At 37.0% G+C, this 18034-nt stretch overlaps 1 protein-coding gene across 3 annotated transcripts in view; it reads right to left on the bottom strand.

Moving 5' to 3' along the window:
- PREPL (prolyl endopeptidase-like) overlaps positions 1-18034 on the bottom strand; it is a 35599-nt gene that overhangs the window by 12760 nt on the left and 4805 nt on the right. For 2 of the 3 annotated variants that reach the window (XM_006882314.1, XM_006882316.1), the window contains exons 2-7: positions 13943-14065; positions 12293-12359; positions 11582-11785; positions 10138-10273; positions 4274-4490; positions 3450-3635 (exon numbers count right to left, since the gene is read on the bottom strand). In XM_006882314.1, coding sequence (XP_006882376.1) covers positions 3450-3635; positions 4274-4490; positions 10138-10273; positions 11582-11785; positions 12293-12359; positions 13943-14065 — 933 coding nt within the window. The remainder of the gene's footprint in view (positions 1-3449; positions 3636-4273; positions 4491-10137; positions 10274-11581; positions 11786-12292; positions 12360-13942; positions 14066-18034) is intronic. The other variant, XM_006882315.1, reaches the window with a different exon arrangement.

The following is an 18034-nucleotide window of genomic DNA, read 5'->3' as shown; positions in this document are numbered from 1 at the left end:
TTAGGGCTGTTGTACATAGGGTTGCTATGAGTCGCAAGCGACTCGACGGCACATAACAACAACAACTATATAAAATTTTACATGGCTGGTGGTGAAACTGAGTTGAAAAACTTGTGTTATTCAAATAAACAGAAATATGTAGGTCTGGCTAATATCAACATAAGTCAGGAAATTGGGGTGGGGGGGAAGAGTTCATTGAGAAAATGTGCTGTCAAAAACATCTCTCCAGAGTGCTAAAAAGCAATGATGTCAGTATAAAGACTTAGGTGTGCCCAATACAAGCTATGGACTTTTTAATTGCTTGCTATGCATCTAAAAGCTGGAAAATAACTAAGGATGACAGAAGAATTGATGCCTTTAAATTGTGGTGCTGGAGAAGATATCCCATGGAATGCCAAGAGAACAGGCCATTCTGGAGAAAGTAAAACCAGGGTGCTCCTTTGAGGCAAGAATGGTAAAATTCTGTCTCATATACTACAGGCATGTTGTTGGGGGAGAGGCCAGTCCTTGTAGAAAGACATTATGCTTAGAAAGTACATGTAGTGCGAGAGAGGAAGAACCTTGACGAGATGGACAGACATAGTGACTGTAGCAATGGGGCCAAGTGTGTTGGCGAAGGAGAGGTTGGCTCAGAATAGGGTGAGGTTAAGAGCCATTCATTGTTCATAGGGTTGCTAGGAGTCATAGTCACCTAGACAGCACATAACAACAACATTCTTTGGGTATGGCAGGTCTATCAGTGCAATCTATTTCATGAAGGACATGGCTTGAACCACCAAAGTCTCTTTAAGTAGCAACTGGTATATCATATTTAATTCCTTCCAATGATGACTCAGAATACTATACAAAGCAGAATGAAGAAACAGAGGACAGACTAAAGTTATGTAAATAAGGCATATACTGAATGTAGGACTGCTAATGAAAACAGAAAAGGTGGTATTTACTTAAAGGTCAAATATAATAGTAAATCCCACAGGACAGTCCTCAATTTTCACGACAGAGTTTTGTTGTAATCAAGTATATTACTAATAGGCTATCATAAGAATAAACCCAAACCCACTGCTGACAATAAGATTCCAACTCCTGGCAACCTTGCATCAGGCTTCCAAGCTGCAGCCTCTGATGGGGAAAACAGACCATCTTCCTCTCCCACAAAATTGTTAGCAGATTTGAACTGACCTTTTGGTTTGCACCACAAAATATAATCAACTAAATTACCAGAGTCTCTTTGCATTAAGAACAGATGTCCGCACACCCATGTTTATTGCAGCTCTGTTCACAATAGCAAGGAGGTGGAAAACAACCCAGGTGCCCATCAACAAACGAATGGGTAGAGAAGCTGTGGTATATTCACACAATGGAATACTATGCTGCATTGAAAAACAAGGAACTCATTCAATATTATTCAAAATGGGTGAGCCTGGAGGACATTATGCTGAGTGAAATATCTCAGTTGCAAAAGGACAAATATTGCATGGTGCCACTGCTGTAAAATGGGACTGATATCAGGGTCGGGGTAAGACTGAGAAAAACTGGATAAATTGTGTATACTGCACTGAAACAGATGAGGGACTGAATAAAAGCGATGTATGATAGGGTATTATGGTTATCACAAGCGTTCACAATTAAGGTTGCATAGTGGAATGTACTTGGGGCGGTGGGAGGGGTGCGGGGGGCTTGTGTACCAGGGAAGGAGGGAGTCTTACTTTTGAAAGAGAGGAGTGAACTGAGGGGGCAGGGGGAGAGGGCTGGGCAGGTAGAGAAATGCAGCAATGAATGAATGGAAATCCAAATTCTCTGTAAATGTTCATTAAAATTATTTAAAAAAAAAAAAAGAACAGACGTCTGATTCTGACATCAATTAACAAGTAAAAAAGACGTTTTGGATTCAGCAGATGAAAGCAATGAGGAAATCTCAAAAGTGAATGACTGTTTTCACTTCAGAACAGAACACACATCTTCTGAGATAGTTCTGGTGTCCGAGTAAGCAGGCAGTCACACCGCCAACCCCAAACAGTTCGAATCCAACAGATGGTCCGAGGGGGAGACAGGGAAATTTCTGAAAACTCACGGTAGGGTCAGCTATGAAATAGCTCCAATTCAACATCAAACAGTAACAGTCTTCTTAAGAAATAAGACATCACATTTGAAATCTGATTTTAGGAAGAGCTAGAAACTTTTAAGTTGTTTTAAGCCCTTGCTCTAATCTCCCTGACTACCTTCCTGCTTTCAAGTATCTCAACACTGCTACCAAATAACTCCATTAAGTATACAGGGGGCCTTCACCTATCACTTTCCTGGCTCAAAAGCTCCCATACTGTCCCTCTTTAGACTTTATGCATATTTTCCTTACTTTGGTGGTCAAACAACATTAAATTACAGCTTCATCTCTGGGAAATGAATTTGGCTTCAATAAAATGGAATTATTACCAGTTTGCTATTATTTCTGAGCTTTTCTCGCTTGGAGCAGTTTGGGTTTTTCCATTCCTCTCCTCACTTATCTTTACTTTTTGATTCATTTTAAATTCAACCAGCCATATAATTAATCTTTGTGTATCAGTCTAATCTCTTATGTTAATATCACCCTTAAGGCTACCTTGTCTTGGGATCTCACTTTGCTCCAACCTCCCATAATGTCAAACACATACAGTAGTTCAATTATCCTTCAGTGAGTATACGAGAATACAATTCAACAGGAATTAGGACAGTACTAGAATCAAGGAACTCTTTAGTGGTCTCTTGTGTTTCTATCAATTGGCCCTATTTCCACATTAAACAAAACAAACGCATCTTTTCCCTTCAGCCTCTGTTGCTTTAACTTGCATGTTAATGCTGATTTCAGACGGTATAATAAAGCTGCACTTTACTCTTTCAACAAGTTCAGTTATGAAAGACTATCCTTCTTGGCCACAGTGAGTCAGCCCACCACGTAGGCATGTTCCTCTATACTGCTGTGGAGACCAGTGATATCCTCATACTGAAAGAAAGCCAAGTTTATCTTCTTTTACCTAGTTCCATAGGATAACAAAACTGGCAAAAAGAAGATGACAATAAGACAAAGCACGTAGTGGTAGAAACATAAGCGAAACCAGTGTTCCTAATGGGGATCAGGGAGCAGCCAGTAGTGTCACATCAGCTGACAAGGTAGCTTTAGTTACTGCTCTAAAGGTGTGAGTATTAGCTACAGAGTTACATACAGAAATGAAAATGTAACGGCATGTCGAAGTCCATGCTGCAAGACAAAACTTTAAGTAGAACTGCATTAAAAGCAAGGTTTTCCAGTCACTTCCAAAAAAGAGACTGTCTTCATCTGATATAGACCCAGCATGTCCAATCCCATTTAAATTCTTTAAAAAAGAACACTGCTATTATTATAAATTTAGATTTTGTGAAGATAAACAGTATACTGTAATTTACAGTACTGCCCTTTGAACACTAAGCACACATACCTTTAGAGATCGCACTGAATCATCAATCAGACCAATCACATTAACATAAAGTAGATTGCTGTGCTTTAGGAACAGAACACAGTGATTCTTAAACATGTCCAAGTCCACAACTTTGGTATTTTTCCTCATGGTGAAAAATAAATCCCAATTCATAACAGCGGGACTATCAACTGATGTTCTCATTAGCTGTTGGGGGGGGGGAAGTAACAAAACAGAAAGATTATACAAGATCTAAAAAATACACTACAGAAAATTAGATGAGAAAAGACCCTCCTCATGGCTTTATGACGAGATATTGCATCAGGGATAAATGTGACTACTTGCTGTTGTATACTGTAGAGTTAGAACCGACCCACAGCTGGCCTTCCAGTGGGTTTCTGGACTTTGGGATTGCAGCGTAGCTTCTCGCCACTAGGCCACCAGAGCTCCATAAAGGTGACTAGCTTCTGGTTGGTAAGAAAATGCAATCCTACGCTAAGATGACTGCATATGTGTTACTGAGTCTACTGGAAAACAATACTCAGATGAGATCAGTCTAATCGTCAACTCCTAAGTTTATAAATTTGTATTTTAAAAAGATAATTAGTTTGGCTTCAGTAACTAGTATAATAAGGTTAGCACATGGTCAGTTTTAAGTATAACTAAAATTTGTAGAATTACTTCTAAGCAAAGGGTGACAAGACTGGTTATGCTCAAAAATATTACATCAATTTTGACGTTTAACTAAAGCCTATGTAGCAACAATTAGACCAGAAATCCTGTTGACAGAAATATGGCATTCTCCGTAGCCCACTTAGTAGGACAAAAGACGATTCTAAAATTACCTTGAATTCTGTAGGTTCACCAAGATTAGTGAGAATGTATAGTTCATCATCTCTGTGTTCAACATAGTAAAGGACCCCAGGAATTCGCTTCTGGATAAGGATTGGTGGGTCCCAAGGACTCATGGCATCTATCATCCATACTTCAGAAGTAGTCTTGCTCATAATATTTAAAGTGAGGTAACGACTGTCTTTTGTGAGATAGAGGAAAACAAAAAAGCTGTACATAAAAGGAAAAAAAAAGAACAAAACATTATCTCAGAGGTAGAAAACAATCATTATCTCTTACTGAATAGTGCTTATAAATCAAAGATTTGATATTTTTATCACTTACTCCTAAGATATTTAAAACATTATTTCTCCTTTTATGATGAACATTTTCAAATACACAGAAAAGTTAGAACAATAATTAAGTGGACAATCATACATTTGACAACTGGATCTTACTGTTGGTAACATTTCGCTTTATTTCCCTTTATCGCGTAACTAACTATACAGCCATTAATTCATCCTCCAGTTTCAATTTGGGGCCAAGTCTTTAAAGTGTTTCTCAGCCAAGATTTTATGAAGAGTTAAGTAAGTTGGTTTTTTTTTGGTTTTGAGTATCAACTTCGCTACCATAAATAGAAGATTAATCTTCATTTTCATTCCTTTGAAATTTATCCACACACCTTCAAATGAGAGTTAAATAAGAGTTCTAGTAGCAAAGCTGCTAACCTAAAGGAGTCAGGAGCAACCTGGAAGAAAAATGCTGCAGTTGGCTTCTATAGATATTTATAGCTTGGGAAACCTGAGGTGGTATATGGAGAAAAGACCGAGATTGTCAACAACTTTATGGCTCAACAGTCAACACTCATGATACCAGCAGTCAAGAAGTCAAAAGATGTGTGACATTTGAAAAATCTGCTATCAAGGTCCTCTCCAAAACTCTTAAGAGCAAAGATAATGTAGAGATTAAGGTGCAACTGATCTAAGCTATGCTTTCAATGGCTTTCTGTGCATTTGAGAGTTGGACAATGAATAAAGGTGACAGAAGAAGAACTTAGAGCTGTGGTGCTGAGAACAGTACTCAACAAATCTGTACTGAAGGAGTACAACTAGCGTGTTCCTCATAGGCAAGGATGGTGAAACTTGGTCTTTCTTATTCTGGGCATATTTTTACAAAGAATCAGTCCTTGGGTACAGTCATTAAGCTGGAGTAAGTGGAGTGTCAGCAAAGGAGAGGAAGACTCTCAACAAGACGCACTGATACCATGACTACCACAATGGGCTTGGCAAGACAGAGATCATGAGAATGGCACAGGATATGGCAATGTGCTGATCTGTTGTTCAATGGGCTGACTTACTGTAATGGTTAGAATTACTGTACCAAAAAGGATTGACTGACAAGGAAATATTTCAGGAAATACCACATGATCAAGAGTCAAGGTAATGAAGTCAGAAGTCCAAGCTGCACTGAAGGCATAGGTAAAAAACAAGGTCCAAGGAACTGATGGAATACCAACAGACATATTTCAATGAATTGATGCAATGTTGGATGTGCTCATCAGTCTAAGCCAGGAAATTTGGAGGGCAACTGCCTGGCCAAGACCGGAAAAGATCCGTATCTGTTCCTATTCTCAAGAAAGATGATCCAACAGAATGTGGAAACCATCAGACAATTTTATTAACATTACATGCACAAGCAAAATATTGTTGATCATTCAACAATGACTAGAACAGTGCATAGAAAGAACTGCCAGAAGTTCAAGCTGGATATAGAAAAGGCCCTGGCACCATTACTAATATTGGATAGTTCCTGGTTGAAAGCAAATAATACTCAAAACACATCTATCTGTGCTTTACCAACTATGCAAAAGCATTTGACTACCTGAATAAAAAGAAATTATAGCTAACATTGAGAAAAATGGAAATCCCGGAACACTTAACTGTGCTCATGCAAAACTTATACCTAGACCAAGAGGCTGTTGTGTGAATAGAGCAAGGGAATGTTACAAGGTTTAAAACGAATAAAGGTATGTGTCAGGGTTGTATCCTCTTTCTATTCAATTTCATAGTCAAACTGTATGCTAAGCAAATTATTTAAAAAGTTGGACTCTATGAAGAAGACTCATTACTCATCAATCACCTGCATTATGTAAATGACACAACCTTACTTTCTTAAAGAGAGGAAGACTTGAAGCAGTTGCTGCATAAGATTAAAGTATGCAGCCTTCAATATGGATTGCATTTCACCATCAAGAAAACAAAAAAATTCTCATCATGAAAGACAGTGAAAAGACTGACATTATCAATGCCTTTCTCTTACATGGATCCACAATCAATACTTGGTACCAGCTGTCAGGAGATCAGGACATGTATTCCACTGGAAAAGTCTGCAGTCAGAGACCTCTCCAAATTACTGAGGAGCAATGATGTTAGATTGAGGACCTATGTGTATCTGATTTTGACCATGGCTTCTTCAATCATTCGCTATGCTGCTGACACCTGGACAATGGATAAGGTTGACAAAATTATTAATGATTTTGAGTTGTGGTGTTGGAGAAGAGTACTAAAGATCTCATGGACTTCCAAAAGTACAAAAAGGTAAGTTTTGGAGAAAGTGCAGCTAGAGTGCTTCCTTGGAGGCAAAGATGACAAAGCTTCACCTCACAGAGTTTGGGTATGTTGCTAGAAGAGGCTATTCCCTGGAGAGGGACATCATGCTAGGAAAGGTGGTGGGGTCAGCAAAAGAAAAAAAGACCCTTAATCAGATGGACTAAATACAGTGACTACAGTAATGGGCTCAAGTGTGTCAGAGATGGTGAGGAGGGCCTAGGACAGGTCAGGGTTCAGATTTGTTTATCACAGGATCACCGTGAGTCATCTTGACTCAATGGCACCTAACAACAACAACAACACGGGACTTCCATGAATTGGAATTGATTTAATGGGGTTTAGAAACAATTATATGGGTTCTGAAATGACTGGACTCTACTGTAAAGGAAAATTTATTTTCCATAATCATTTGGAAATGTTTATCAAAGGATTTTAACAGATAAATTTACCATCATTTTCTCTCAACAGAGTCAAATGGTACTCGAGATTACACAGTATTAGAAATAACTATACTTAAGGAAATAGTAACACATTGGAAAAAGGAAATTGCAGATTAATCAGAAAATCTTTATGAAATGAATAGAAAATTCTGTGCCCTGACACTATTACTGTAGTTACAACTTTAAAGAAATTTACTATTGCTGTTTAATAAATCCTTTCATTGGAAAAAAAAAAAGAAAAAGAAAAATTGCCATTATGAAGACATACACAGCAAGACCTGCCGCCACACCACGGTTTCTAGACATAAAGATCAGAGACACTGACCACAGTCTTCACATTGTACTATTAGTTACTTCTGTTGTGGCTGTCACATTTTCATTTAGCTTTTGCTTTGCCTTCAACCTTTTCATCAGTTTGAAAATAGCTGTTAAACCTGTGGTCTTACGGAGCCTTTTTTTAAAGTAGTACGATACTCAAGGGTGACAATCATTCTCTTTGAACTAAACAGTTACTTAGTTTAAAGGTGACTTGAAGGGGTAGCTTCAGTTCAAAGTTTGAAGAGCAATTCATCATCTTTTCCGTACTCAATACATTCAGCAAGCAAAGTCTCTTTAAGGGTTTCAACAATTACTATGATGTTCCTGATCACATGTTCAACAGTCACAGATTAACACTATCTACTCTTGCTCTCAAGGTGGAAGCCACAAACTGAGTTTAAATATTTTCAAAATCAACATGTGCAATATAAATGTGCATTTGTGTTTACTCAGGGTTTGAATAAATGCAGACTCAAACTGTAAACATAAACAATGAAAGAATAATAACGGTTATTTTAAGGTGATTAAGTGGATTCTCATAAAAAATAAAAAATAAAATTTAAGTCACCAGGACCAGCATTTTGTAAAACTTACATAGGGGAGAAATTACTTATTTAAAAAAGTAGGTACACACCACAAGAAGAAAAAGGTAAACAGCCCAACTGAAAAACGGGTACAGGATAGGAACAGACACTTCACCAAAGACAGTCAGATGGCACACAAAACCATGAACAAATGTTAAAAATCCCTAGCTCTAAGAGAGATGCAAATCAAAACAATATGAGATATCATCTCACTCAAGTTAGAATAGCAAAATTTAACAGAACAGCAAACAACAAATGCTGGCGAGGTTGTGGAGAAACTGGAACCCTTATTCACTGCTGGTGGGAGTGTAAAATGGCGTAACCACTAAGGAAGGCTGTTTGGTGCTTTCTCAAAAAGTTGCAAATAGAAATACCATTTGACTCAGCAAAAATAAAACCCACAGAATCCATAACCGCCACCCAAGCAGATATATGCACATCCATGTTTATTGCGGCTTTGTTCACAATAGCAAAGAGTTGGAAACAACCCAAGTGTCCATCAACAAGTGAATGGATAGAGAAGCGGTGGTACATTAACACAATGGAATATTATGTGGCACTGAAAAATAAGGAACTCATGAAATATTATCCAAAATGAGTGAACGTGGAGGACATTATGCTGGGTGAAATAGCTCAGTCACAAAAGGACAAATACTGCAGAGTGCCACTGATGTAAAACGGGACTGACATTGGGGTTGGGGGGAGATTGAGAAAACTGGATAAATTGTGTATACTGCATTGAAGCTGATGAGGGAGAGAACAGTTTCAAAGGGATGTATGATTAGGTATTACTGTCATGACAGGTGCCCAGAACGAAGGCTGCATAGTGGAATGGACTTGGGGGGAGGGATTTTATAACAATGAAATAATTTTTCTTTTACTTTTCAAAGAGAAGAGTGAACTGGGGGTGGGGGGTGGGTAGGAAGAAAAGTGCAACAATGAATGGATGGAAATCCAAAGTTTCCATAATCTTTCATTAATTAATGGGAGAAAAGTAGGTACAATAGAAGGTTGGTGCTTTATTTTTGTTTTCTTAGAGAAAATGGAGGTGATCTTAATGTATGACATGAAATTCACCATAAATTCTTTCTACAGAAAGTTGGGCTTGAAATAAATTTTGTATTTTTCAATTCAAGATTATTTATGTAACAGAAAAAGGATTCAGTGTAACAGAAGAAAGGAATGGAGAGCAATTCTATCTAAAAGGAGTATTTTTTTCCTCAAACGCCACTTAAATCATTGTGTACAGTAAGTCTTTATGCAAAGGCCATTTAGAAACCCAGGACATATTCATTTAGTGGAAAGTAGGTAAGTGCCTGTTAAGGTGGTCTCTATTCTTAGCTCAAAACTAAATGGCTATGTAGCCTCAGGTAAGACACTTAAGAGCTCAGCTTCTTTATAAACTGGGTCAGCACTGTCCAAAAGAAATCTAATGTGAGTCACAAGGTAATTTTCAATTTTCTAGTGGGACAATGAAAAAAGACAAAAGATTTACTATTTAATCCAATATACTTGTGATAATTTTAGCATAAAGTCATAAAAATTATTACCAATGAAGTATTTTGTAGTCATTCTTTTAGTAGGAAGTCTTAAATATCTGGCATGTATTTTATAAATACAGTACATTTCCAAGCCGTCTGACCAAAATCTTGGCATGCAACAGCCACAGGTGCCTTAGTGGACTTTGCTTTCAGCAATGCAGAATAAGGTAACTGTGATTTGTATAAATATTCACTTCATAATTTGTCAGACTTCGTGTTTAGGACTAGTCGAAATGTGTTGGTTGTTACGAAGGCTGTTTTAAAAAACTAGCTTTATATTTATAGAAAGGAATATCAGAGCACAAAATCATGTGTAAAGGTGAAAAATTATTTGGATATGTAATGCATATACCAGAGAAAAATATTTAAATACATAATTCTAGTACCTGGAGTCTTTTTCCGTGTAGAAACGTTCATTACGTTTGTTTTCACCAAAAGTGGCTCGATATGCGTCATTACAGCGTAGGTTTCTCTGGAAAGTGTAGAATAAAACATCTTCCCCTTCTTCATCTTTTACCCATTCTAAAAAGCAGTAATTGAAGAACTATACTCAGCAACCTTCTTAAGAGTTGAAAAAGCTCAACACAAAACACAGAATATCTTAATTTTGAGTGCTAGAGGGCCAATTTATCCTTGGAAACAAGCGACAAATATGACTGAACTGAATAAATACTACGTATAAACAAGAGTGTTTTCCAGAGAATTAAATACTACTTCATCAATTCCAAAGCTGTCAAGGAGTCATTAGTCTTGGGTAATCAAGTTTCCAAAAAAGAGCTGTAAATTCAATTATATGGGAAATTATATGGTAAAGGCACATTTGTATTTAGGATATGAGTTATGTTTAAATCTACAACTTTAAATCTGAAAGAATTAATGTACATTTTCTTGTTTCCTACATCTCTTCAGAGGGAGCTCAGGTGGCTTAGTGGAAAAGGGGTGTGCTTTTAACCAAAAGGCACTCCACTTGAATCCATGAGCTTCTCTGTGGGGAAAAACCAGCAATCTCCTCCCGTGTAGTTAGTTTACTGCCTCTGAAGACACACTGGAGGGTCAGCTGATGCCAACTCAGTGGTACATAACATCATCTCTTTATGGAGCTCTATTGGATTACTGCCAACCCAGCAGCACACTTGTTCAAATCTACCAGCTCCTCTAAAGGAGAAAAATGAGCAATTGCCACCCTCGTGATTTATAACCTGTTGGAGGGTCAGCAGTGAGTAGTTTCCAGCTTGACAGCACATAACAACACTATCTCTTCTGTCTGTCTTTAAGTGACAGGGCACCTGAAGCTACCAACTACGCTTTAATGTTGGTGCTTTCTTGATCTCAGCAGAACATGTCCAGAAGTTTTCTGTTACATCATGACTGTCACCTGGCTGACAGTAACTATAAGACATCATCATCACCTTCCATAATATGAATCTTGATACTAGATTAAAATACATGAAATGTATTAGAACCAAGGCAGAGTATATTGTCAACTTAATGTGATAAAAACCTCAGTTAAACAATTTGGAAGATGATTAAAGTTAATTTATAAAAAAATTATTCTAAATAATAAAGTTAGCAAAGAACTTATTTCTTCTTAATTCTTTTCTAAAAAAAATGAATACAACTTTAAAATTAGCTTATTTAGATATCTAATTAAAGAAGGGATGAGTTCCTCAGTAAGAGACCTAAGAGAAGATGTGTAGTCAACAGGGATAAATGGATCATGAACACATTCATTTATTTACTCATACAGAGAGTAAAGACGTTCCCAATGTAGGAGTGACTCTTCTACTATTCCCTTCACAACACAGAAGACTAATCTGGCTAGTGGCTTACCCACACTGGACACATTTGGGAAAGAAGCTTCCACTGCCGGCTGATCAAAGATCTTCACAACTAGGCAGGAAGATGATTCAGAATGCTGAGATCTGACCTTGGCTGCCAAGTACTTTTCATCTGGAGCAACTCGGATACAATCAATTATAGGACGGTTTAATTTAAGTTCCTCCAAATTGAGTAGAACTTCATAGTTATCACCGTCTGCAACAAAAGTACAAAATATATTAAATACACAAAGTGACCTTCAAGTGTTTTGCAGCTTTCTTTCATGGCTTCAAACTAACATTCTTCTTTAGCAGCCTTGCTTGCACATACAGTAGAATTAGTTATTTCTGAAATATGCTGGTATTTAATATTATTGTTTGCATTAACCTATTTCATATTTTTATAGTCTAGTATTTTTATACCTTGTAGAACCTAGACAATTGTAAACAGCACTGAATGATTTATGTGAAGTTTAGCATAGTACCCAAGACACAGCAGATACTAAAAAAAAAAGTTGGTTCACACCTATCTCTGCACAAAAATTTTAAGCTTAACTGTTAACTATACTTCAAACAGACTCAGATATTAAACACTAGTCATCAGAAACATTTTAGAAATAACCTTTATAAAAATCGTAAGAGCCACACAAAACAACTTTGAGGAATTATTATCAAATGTCCTAGGTCAAATCAAAGCACATGAAAAGGCATAACTGTGGTGTACCTTCGTCATCCTTTGAACGAACTAAGTAGCCACCTTCTTGGTAGTAAATAAAACCACCATGTTTAACCTGATAATGAAAAGAAATGCATTATTTAGTAGCTTGTTTAATCAAATTAAATTTAGATAAAAGTTTTCAATAGTCTGACTACTTAATCTTAAGAGGAATAGCTTATAAAAATGAGACTGTTGAAGTATTTGAATAAACACATGAAATATTAAATTGCTTTTTACAACATAAGGCTAATATATAGTTTCATTATGTTCACATCATTAGGGAATGTCTTTCTAATACATAAATTTAAAAAGTCATTAAAAAAACTCTCAAAACTCATTGCTGCCCAGTCAGAACCAACTCATGGCTGACCCTCCAGTAGGTTTTCAGAGACTGTAAACTGTACAGGACTCTGGAGACTGCTCATCTTTCTCCCTTAGAGATGGTGATAGACTCAACTCCTAAGAGGTGCCATCTTTAGTTCAGCAGCTCAAATCTGTGCTAGGGCCACTTTTTATTAGAAAAGTCCTAGCAAATTCATGTCATGACTACAAAGCACCTCAGCTCTATACTGAGAACACCTGACACTCTTAAGAGTACATCACAATTTAGAAATTACAGATTTAATTAAGTTATGAGAGTTCAAGTGGAATCTTTAATTAACAAATGATACCAATGAGACTTTGACTCAGATAAGTCTGAAAAACTGGTTCTGATACCAATGAAGGAATTTTTCTTTTACTTTTCAAGAAGGGAGCAAACTGGGGGGGAGGAGTGGGCAGGGAGAGAAGTGCAATAATGAATGAATGGAAATCCCAAATCTCTGTAAATGTTCATTAAAATTAATAAAAAGAAAAATTAAGAAAACAAAAAACAAAACCAAAAAACTGGTTCTGAAACTTTGCCCCTACAATATTGTTACCATCTATGTGTTTTCCTTTTTTTTTTTTTTTTAATATAGTACCTTATCCTCTGTTGGTAGATACAGGTAGTTCCACATATAGTTCTTATGTTATATAAAACAAATAGAAGCAATTTAAGAATAGTGCTCACCTACATTTTAAACACAATTAGTTAATATGATTTTATATAGCTTAAGACACACATGTTATCTACTATTTGGGGGCACAATTTAAATCAATTTCTGGTTCTCAATCCATTGCTTTTTCCATTCATCACGTGAGAGAAGATTGCCCATCTTTCTTCTGTGGAGCAACTGGTGGATTAGAAGAGTTTGTCCTTGAGTTGGCAGAGCACCTCCTTAACACCAGGCCAGAGCCCCCTAGTATTACACTATTACTTAAAATGTGCTTTATAACTGAAATGTGTAGAGAGAAGAAATGAACTCTTTTCAGATAATAATTATTAATTAGTTTCATTTGAGCTTCATGAGATTATTTAAATAAAAAAGCATCTGAGTTGGTTGCTTCTCAAATACAGAATAATGTATTATACTCTGGCATCTGACTTAGTTTTAATCTTTATAATTTCTTTTCAGAACCACACTTTATTTTCTTTGCTGAGTTTTCCTAACATATTTTGAGCCCCAAAGCAATATAAGTTTGATTTGAGAGTATGTCTATAAATCACAAAGTACCTCCTTTTCACCTTGACCAGACACTCTCAGATTTTAAAAAATGAAACATGAGATAGCTTACCTCTGCATTAATGATTTCATAATCTTCTTGTGGTTGTGTTTCTAATTTTGCTCTCACTTTTTCAAACGCATCCATGTCTTTTGAAGAGTATTTTTCCTTTTTGTACGCAACAGGCAGAAGGTTCTAGAAAATGTTTATCAGTATGATCAAAACATTTCAAACTAAGAGAAAAAAATACTTTGCTTCCTAAAGAGAATTCTTATTTCCTTTTACATATTAAAATATTAGGTCAATACTTAAGGGTACTAAGAGGCTTACTGATCTTAACAGTTTCTCCTAAGGTCATCAATAAATAATTATCTTTTTTCAAGCAAAAATGATAATAAATAGGGTAGATACTTGATAGTTACACTGCTATTTCAAATACTAAAGCAGCCCTAGGGAATGTTCAGAAACACTGTGGCAAAGGCTTAGAAGAAACCAAGCAGAAAAAGAAATCCTAGAAATTTTATGCATTCAATATTCAGAGTGAAAGGGAGAAAAAAAGAAAAAAGTATGCACATTTTTACAAGCACTGAATATCTTCTATAAGAGGGAAATGCCAAAGCAGGAGGAAGACATTATCATTATATATCAATAAATATTCATTATTAGTTTATTCACAGCAAGAATCTTAAGAAATTTGTCATATTTCATATCCTTACTATTGGGCTCTGGTGGCCGACTACTGGCTAAGAATCTGTGCTGCAATCCTGAAGGCACGAAGTTTCAATCAGCCAGCTGTTCTGCTGAGAAGGATGGACAAATCTCTCATGTGATTAATACCTCTGAAGACCCACTAGAGGGTCAACTTGATGGTACACAACAACCACAAGAGACCAAAATATCTTCTTTTGTGACATGTAGCTCCCCCAGAATGGAACAATTAATCAGATCAAAAGAGAATTTAATGCTTTATTGAGCAGAACATTCTATTTAGCCTATTTTTCAGGGGGAAATATTTACCTTATAAGAAGAAAAAAAAAAAGGAAAAGCTAACAAATGTAACTGAAACACACATACAAGGCTAAGCAAGTAGTCATCATGTTATCATGTTACTGGGAATATCTTATTAAGCGAAGAGCTTTAGTTGATTTTTAGCAAGCACAAAAATCCTTTAAAAATCACTAAAATTTAGTCAAAGCAGAATTTCAGTTGTCAATGGGGGGGGGGGGGAGAAATTAAATTAATCTGACACTTCACTGGCTTGCTTTATTACCAGAAAGGATTCCAGCTAGTATTTCCAGTGTCAGCTCTTTGCTTAAAGATGCCAGCTGGACAGCGATCTGTGCCAGAGGGTAAGCCTTTGATAAGAACTTCTTAACAACTGGCAAATATTTTACTACATAACAAGTGTGCCCATGATGCTGCAATAAAATGGTAGAGTTAAGTTTTTATCATAGATGAACTACTACATAGCAAGGTAAAACAAAACTCATCAAGCCAGCTGTCTTCAAGCCTATTCTAACGTATCTCAGTGGCCAACTGTGTTCCACAGACTTTTCAGTGCCTAACTTTTAGAGATCTTTCTTAAAAGTATCTTCTGGATGGACTTAAACTCCTGAACTTCTAGGTTCCAGTGACTAAGACAACCATTTGCAACCTCTAGGGATTCCAATATAGTAACAGGAGCTGCCTTTTCATAAGTGCATCTCTTCCATAAGACTCAAAACACTATGGAAGTAGAGACAAAATTACTCTACCACTTTGTACTTCACAGTACAGTGTAAGCTATAGAACTAGGCTCTGACATTTTAATCAAAAGCCATGTCCAAAGCAGAGCTAAAGGCAAGACAGATGGGCCCAGTATTTGTCATTAGTGAAATTTACTCAAAAAGAATTTTCCCTAGAGAAAATGGAAACTATCTAATACAGTTGTTATTGTTATGTGCTGTTGAGTCGCTTATGACTCATTGTGACCCTATGTATAACAGCCCTGTAACTTACACTATTCTGTGCCAATCTTACTGTCATAGACACACCTACCCCTTATGACCCTAGTCAATCGAATCAATACATCTCATCAAGGGTCTTCCTTTTTTATGCTGTCCCTCCAACCTCCCAAGCATGACGCCCCTCTCCAAGCTCTAGTCCCTCCTTGCAACATGTCCAAAGTATGTCAGATAAAGCTTCAGAATCCTTGCCTCCAAGGAGCAGCCTGGTCTCACCCTCTCCAGGACGAACCTGTTTGCTCTCCTAGCAGTTCATGGTACAATCAATACTCTTTTCCAGCACCACAGCTCAAAAGGATCAATTCTTCTTTTATCATTCCTAGTCATTGTCCAGCTTTCTGATGCACAGCAAGTAACTGCAAAGACCATGGCCTGTATCAGGTGCACCTTTGTCTCCAAACTGACACTGTTGCTCTTCAGTACTTTAGAGAGGGCTTTCACAGCAGACTTTCTAATACAAGTACTCAAAGTTATTCTTGGTTTTGTTTTCCTCAATCACTACCACTGATTATTTTTAAGCTTTCACTTCAATCCCAATTATTATCATCTTTTGTTACATAGCTAAACCTAGCCATTTTCAGCCTCGAATCTTATTATTATTTTTAATCGGTGACATATTTGCAAGGGTATATGCTACCTAATGGGGCTGAACTGAGAAGGTTAAAAGCTGACTCCACATATAGCTATAATAATTTATAATAAAGTGTGCAAAAAAGAAAGATGTTATGAATCCGGTTACCTAAACAGAACAGGGGAACACTACTGCATGGTTCAAAATCAAGGAAAGGTGTGCATCTGGGTTGTATCATTCTCCATACCTCCATTCTCCATTCAATCAGTATGCTGAGTAAATTATTTGAGAAGCTGGCTTTTCTGAAGAGTGTGGCATCAATATTGGAGACAACTCATCAAAACTTGCATTATACAAATGATACAACCCTGCTAGCAGAAAGTGAAGAGGATGTGAAACACTTGCTGCAGAAGATTAGAGACTACAGACTTCAATAAGAATTACATCTCAAGAAGAAAACAAAAATCCTCATTGCTGCACTGACATGATGACAAATGGAGAAGATTAAAGTTGTCAAAAATTTACTTGTATGTGAATCCATAATCAACAGTAGTTCAGAATATCAAAAGAGAAGTAAGTCACACTGGGAAAAATCTGTCAGGGACACTACTACAGAGCAATGGTATCAGTTTATAAACAAAGGCGTACCAGACTCTAGTCATGAGACTTTCAATTTCTTCTTATGTAGGTGAAAGCTGGGGAATGAATAAGCATGACAGAAAAATTGATGCTTTTGACCTGTGATGTTGGATAGGAATATTGAATATTCTATGGACTACCGAACAATAAGTCTGTCTTGGAGAAACTGCAGTCAGGGTGTTCCTCAAGAGGCAAGGATGGTGAAACATCGTCTCACATACTTTGGGTATGATGTCAGGAGGTAACAGTCCTTGGAAAAAGACATTAAACTGTGGAAGGTGGAGGGTTAGAGAAAAAGAATCAGATCAACAGGATGGACTGACACAGTGACTGCAACAATGGGCTCAAGATGGAGAGAATGGCCCAGGACATGGCAGCTTATGAGTTGTAATTAACTCAATGGCACCTAGCCACAACTTTGGGCATAGCAGAAAAGATGAGTCCCTGGAAAAAGATAACACGCTTGGTAAATTGGTAAAAAAACCAAACCAAAACAAAAAACCAAAAAACTCTTAACACAGTGGATGATGCAATAATGGGCCTAAGTACAGCAGAGTGTGTGTGAAGGTGGAACAGGACTGGCCTATGTTCTACTGCACACAGAGCTGCTGTGAACAATTCACTGACACACGACAACATGAAGAGTAGGAAGAGCCCTAGCCAGCAGTACTTGATCACAAAGTTGTATCCAGTTCCCAAATGTAAAAAGTACCCGGGGGAACCTTAAAGATTCTAATTCAGCAGAACAGGGGTGGGATCTAGGAAAAACACATTTCTAAAAACCTCCTTATTCATCCATGTAGGAACATACCAGTTTAAGCTAGATCTCTTGCATTTTAACAGTTCTAATATGCAAGCTACTTCCTCTTACACTGTAATTAACTTGCTTAAATAAATCTTTGTTTAAATTTGCCTAAACCAGGAGGCAGTCGTCAGAACAGAGCAAGGGAA

Source organism: Elephantulus edwardii, unplaced genomic scaffold (assembly GCF_000299155.1).
Source record: "Elephantulus edwardii isolate Elephantulus edwardi_28Jun2011 unplaced genomic scaffold, EleEdw1.0 scaffold00019, whole genome shotgun sequence".
In the NCBI taxonomy this organism is placed as follows: domain Eukaryota; kingdom Metazoa; phylum Chordata; class Mammalia; order Macroscelidea; family Macroscelididae; genus Elephantulus; species Elephantulus edwardii.
Note: the sequence above shows the minus strand (reverse complement) of the source record. Positions and strands in the feature narration are given on the sequence as shown.